General features: G+C 37.7%; 1 protein-coding gene across 1 annotated transcript in view; it reads left to right on the top strand.

The window, feature by feature from the left end:
* Positions 1–3,233, top strand: part of RSRC2 (arginine/serine-rich coiled-coil 2) — a 13,686-nt gene extending 10,453 nt beyond the window's left edge. Inside the window, 5 exon segments of the mRNA XM_010088126.1 lie at positions 1–83; positions 180–259; positions 875–1,107; positions 1,977–2,066; positions 2,591–3,233. The exon segment at positions 1–83 is cut by the window's left edge and continues 14 nt beyond it. Coding sequence (XP_010086428.1) covers positions 1–83; positions 180–259; positions 875–1,107; positions 1,977–2,066; positions 2,591–2,770 — 666 coding nt within the window. The 3' untranslated portion in view covers positions 2,771–3,233.
* Positions 3,234–3,899: the final 666 nt, after the last annotated feature.

The raw sequence follows: 3,899 nt of genomic DNA, 5'->3' as shown, positions 1-3,899 counted from the left end.
AGGAGTCATAGTCGGAGTCCGAGTCCGCCACCTTTTCGGGGGCGAAATACAGCTATGGATGCACAGGAAGCATTAGCCAGAAGGTCAGATATTTTTATGATTTTAATGATATGTGACATAAATAAGCTGCTGTTGTTGATTTTGCATGTCTAAATATTTTTTTTCTCATGTACTTCTAGACTGGAAAGAGCAAAGAAACTGCAAGAACAGAGAGAGAAAGAAATGGTTGAAAAACAGAAGCAACAGGAAATGGCTGCAGGTAGTCCATGTATATTATATTCATTCCTAAACAATAGTGTGAGTGGAAGATGGTGTAGGCTTATGTGCGAAGTGTTACAGTCCTGTCCAACAGATGTCTGTCTGTAAAATTGTTAACTTGGTCCGTATATAAGAACCACATCTAGACCTAGGAAATGTGTCCAAAAACAAACAGAAAAAGCAAACACAAAACTCCAACAAAAACAACCAGGATTCCTCTTCACTTACCGAGTATTGATGACTCAGTAACAAAAATGTTTATGTTAGGCTGTTGAATAATTTCATGATGGTCATTGGACCCTTCCTTTATGTGTCATAAGCAAGAGTTGGAAAGGTATTACCAACTCAGGGGTGTTTAAAAGCATGAGGAACGTTAGTTTCACTTTTAGTTCTGGTTTACTAAAACTATTGCAGAGTTGTTTCTTAATTTGCAAATAACATCTATCTTTGCAAATAAATCTATCTTTATCATGCATTTGTTGTTTGGACATTTTCAGCTTATTTCTGATGAAGAGAAGTGGTTGGGTTGGGTTTTTCATTGTTGTTTTTTGGTTTTGGTTTGTTTGGGGTTTTTTTTTCCAAAAAAGTCTGATAGCAAGTTACCTTTCTTATTCAGCAGCTGCAGCCACTGGAGGTTCTGTTATAAATGTTGCTGCTCTTCTGGCTTCGGGAACACAAGTAACTCCTCAAATAGCAATGGCAGCTCAGATGGCAGCGCTGCAAGCAAAAGCACTAGCAGAGACTGGAATAGCCGTACCTAGCTATTACAACCCCGCAGCAGTGAATCCAATGAAATTTGCTGAGCAAGAGAAAAAGCGGAAGATGCTTTGGCAAGGCAAAAAGGAAGGGGTAATGTTGTCCTTTCTTACTTTTATAAATCTTGTTTGGAAACATCTTGCACTCGGAAGGGTTAAGGATGCTTATTAACAGTAGTTCCAGCAAAATTACTTTCATACCTGTTGTGAAGTTTCCATATTAACAGCAGCCTGAGGTAGAACTTTCAGAGTGAAAAGGCAAAGATAACTCAACCTTCAATGACAAATTATTGTGACACAATCCTTAGGAAAACCTGTAATGTTATAAAACTTAAGAGGTGTAATTGGATCTTAATGTTACTTTGCCTGCTGATACTGTGGAAAAATTAGCACTTTAATATTTGTATTTTTGTCTTGTGACACTCTATGCTAGTATGGAGGTGTGTTTGTTACACGCACATAATTATCATCATGTGTCTGTTATGTAACAAGCTCACTTAGCTTTTCACAGGCTGTTTCATAAGATGCAGAAAACTGAAACTGGTTCATGTGGCACTGATGGGAGGCAAAAGGGAGGGAAGAAGAAACCTGAATACTGTTTAAGCAGTTCTTTGTAATTGTGCTGTATATTGATTCATTGTAAAAATCAAATTAATTTTTCCGTAATTGACTTTTAAGCATGCATTCTGACCAAGTTTCTAGACTTAATGGACATGAGTGCAATCTACCAAAGTAAAGAATATACCTCATTTTGAAACCTCTGGTTAGGAAGACTTCCCTCACAAAAGAGTTTCTGTGAGGATGCTGCAGGAATGTCCGATGCGACCCGGAAACCTTTTACTTCAGCTGTGCTAGTGAAACACCATGGGCTCATTTGTAATACCACTTTTTTGCTTGCTACTGTATTGTGATACTAAAGGAAGTTTACATAAAAAGGTGATAATTTTTTTTTAACTTGTACAGGATAAATCCCAGTCTGCAGAAATATGGGAAAAACTAAATTTTGGAAACAAGGACCAAAATGTCAAATTCAGAAAACTGATGGGCATTAAGGTAAAGAGTTCTGAATGTGTAATTAAGTTTATTATTAATTGTAGGTTAGTGATTTATTTTTTTTATTTTAAAGTGTACCATAACCAGTAAAGATGTTAAGTTTACCTGATACTGCCTGATGTAGTTAAGAACTTCTTTCTCATTAAAGTTCACAAGCAGCATCTAAATCCGAATTCAATTCAAATTCTAGAATTACACTATGTTTCTGGCTAACAAGAAGGCAGCTGTAATGATCTGTAACAGCAGTGGTACCTGTAACCAATATTTATGATGTGATGAACAGTTTTACTTTGTATAGTTAAATGGAGACACTGATTTGAATGAGTTAGAAACAGGAACTGGATGAAGGAAGGCCTCTGCATGTTTCTTGAAAATGAGAGGAAAGCTACTGTAGAATGTTCCAGCAATAATTGAATTCTAGATTTTGAAAACAGCAAAGCCAAGTTGTTACGTTTAAGACATCTGTATATGAAAATGCCACTTCCTAGGTAGCTAATGTTTGTTTTCTTCTGTCTGGTTTCCAGAGCGAGGATGAAGCTGGCTGTAGTTCAGTTGATGAAGAGAGTTACAAAACGCTGAAACAACAGGAAGAGGTTTTCAGAAATCTAGATGCACAGTATGAAATGGCAAGATCACAGACTCATACGCAAAGAGGAATGGGATTGGGCTTTACATCTTCAATGCGAGGAATGGATACAGTTTGAAAAAAAAAAAAAAAACACTTTTAAAGTTTGGGACTATGGAAGGTTCTTGTTCAAATGTTGGGTCCTTGTTCACCAAAAAGCTAGCATTCTAGCTTGCATGGGTGTTGCATTGACTTTAATTTATTGAAAAATACAATTTTTTTGTAAATATCAGATCAGTGATACTGGTGTTAGTGTTGTAATCAGGTTATACCCACTTCCATTAAACTTGACAGAACTATAGAAGGACAGTATTTTTTAGTTAAAGTTCTACTTTTCAAGCAGCAGCAGATGGGGTGAACTCATACCTGGATATTTCGTGTCCACTGTCTTGTGTACTTTTGTACTTTAACCTTGTACAGTTATTTTCAATTCTTGAAACATGAAAGAAGCATTGTGTAGATGTTATTTAGCGGTCTGGGCCAATAGGCACATAATCCAGTTCAAACAACCTGGTTAATAATAAAGACATTTTTTTCTCTAAGGTCTTTATGTTAATTAAGTTGTCTGTTGGGCCAAACTCTAAGGCTGCTAGTTAAAAGATGTCAGGGCAACTTGAGTCAGAAATAGCATTTGTTTTACTTTGCTTATTTTGTAGTAGAGTTTTCCCTAAAATAAGGAGATTTGCAGTATGGAGCACAACTGCTGAACTGATTTTTTTTTTTTTTTTTAGTCAATTTGATACTTGCAGATTTTAGTAAAGAGAGAGGGATAACAAAACCAGGGGTGAGAAAGGATATTGAATACTTCAGTACTTCAAAGTACTGGAAAGTGTGCTACCATGTAGTTAGATTTTATATAACCTTGTCTTGAAAGAATGTCAGTATCTGAGCATGTCAAATGCACAAGGCTTTGCCTAACTAGGAAGCATGACTCCTTTCCAGGGCAGTTTGGATGGAGCCTTACTGCAGTAGCCTACTTGAAAATACTCTTCCCCCGCACCCTGCTGCTGCCCTCGTTTTTTCTGCACCTCTCCCCTCAAGGAAAAAAAAAAAAGAAAAAGAAAAAAAAAAGAAAGGACCCACAAAAAAAGGAGCAGGGCGGCCGGCGGCTCCCGGAGGCAGGGCGGCCGGTGGATCTGGAGGCAGGGCGGCAGAGAGATCCCGGAGGCAGGGCTCTGTGCGGAAAGCTGCGCGTCTCCCATTTTGCG

The sequence above is a fragment of the Pterocles gutturalis genome, unplaced genomic scaffold (genome assembly GCF_000699245.1).
Source record: "Pterocles gutturalis isolate BGI_N339 unplaced genomic scaffold, ASM69924v1 scaffold907, whole genome shotgun sequence".
In the NCBI taxonomy this organism is placed as follows: domain Eukaryota; kingdom Metazoa; phylum Chordata; class Aves; order Pterocliformes; family Pteroclidae; genus Pterocles; species Pterocles gutturalis.
The sequence above is the reverse complement of the archived record's forward strand: the minus strand, read 5'-3'. Positions and strand labels throughout refer to the sequence as shown.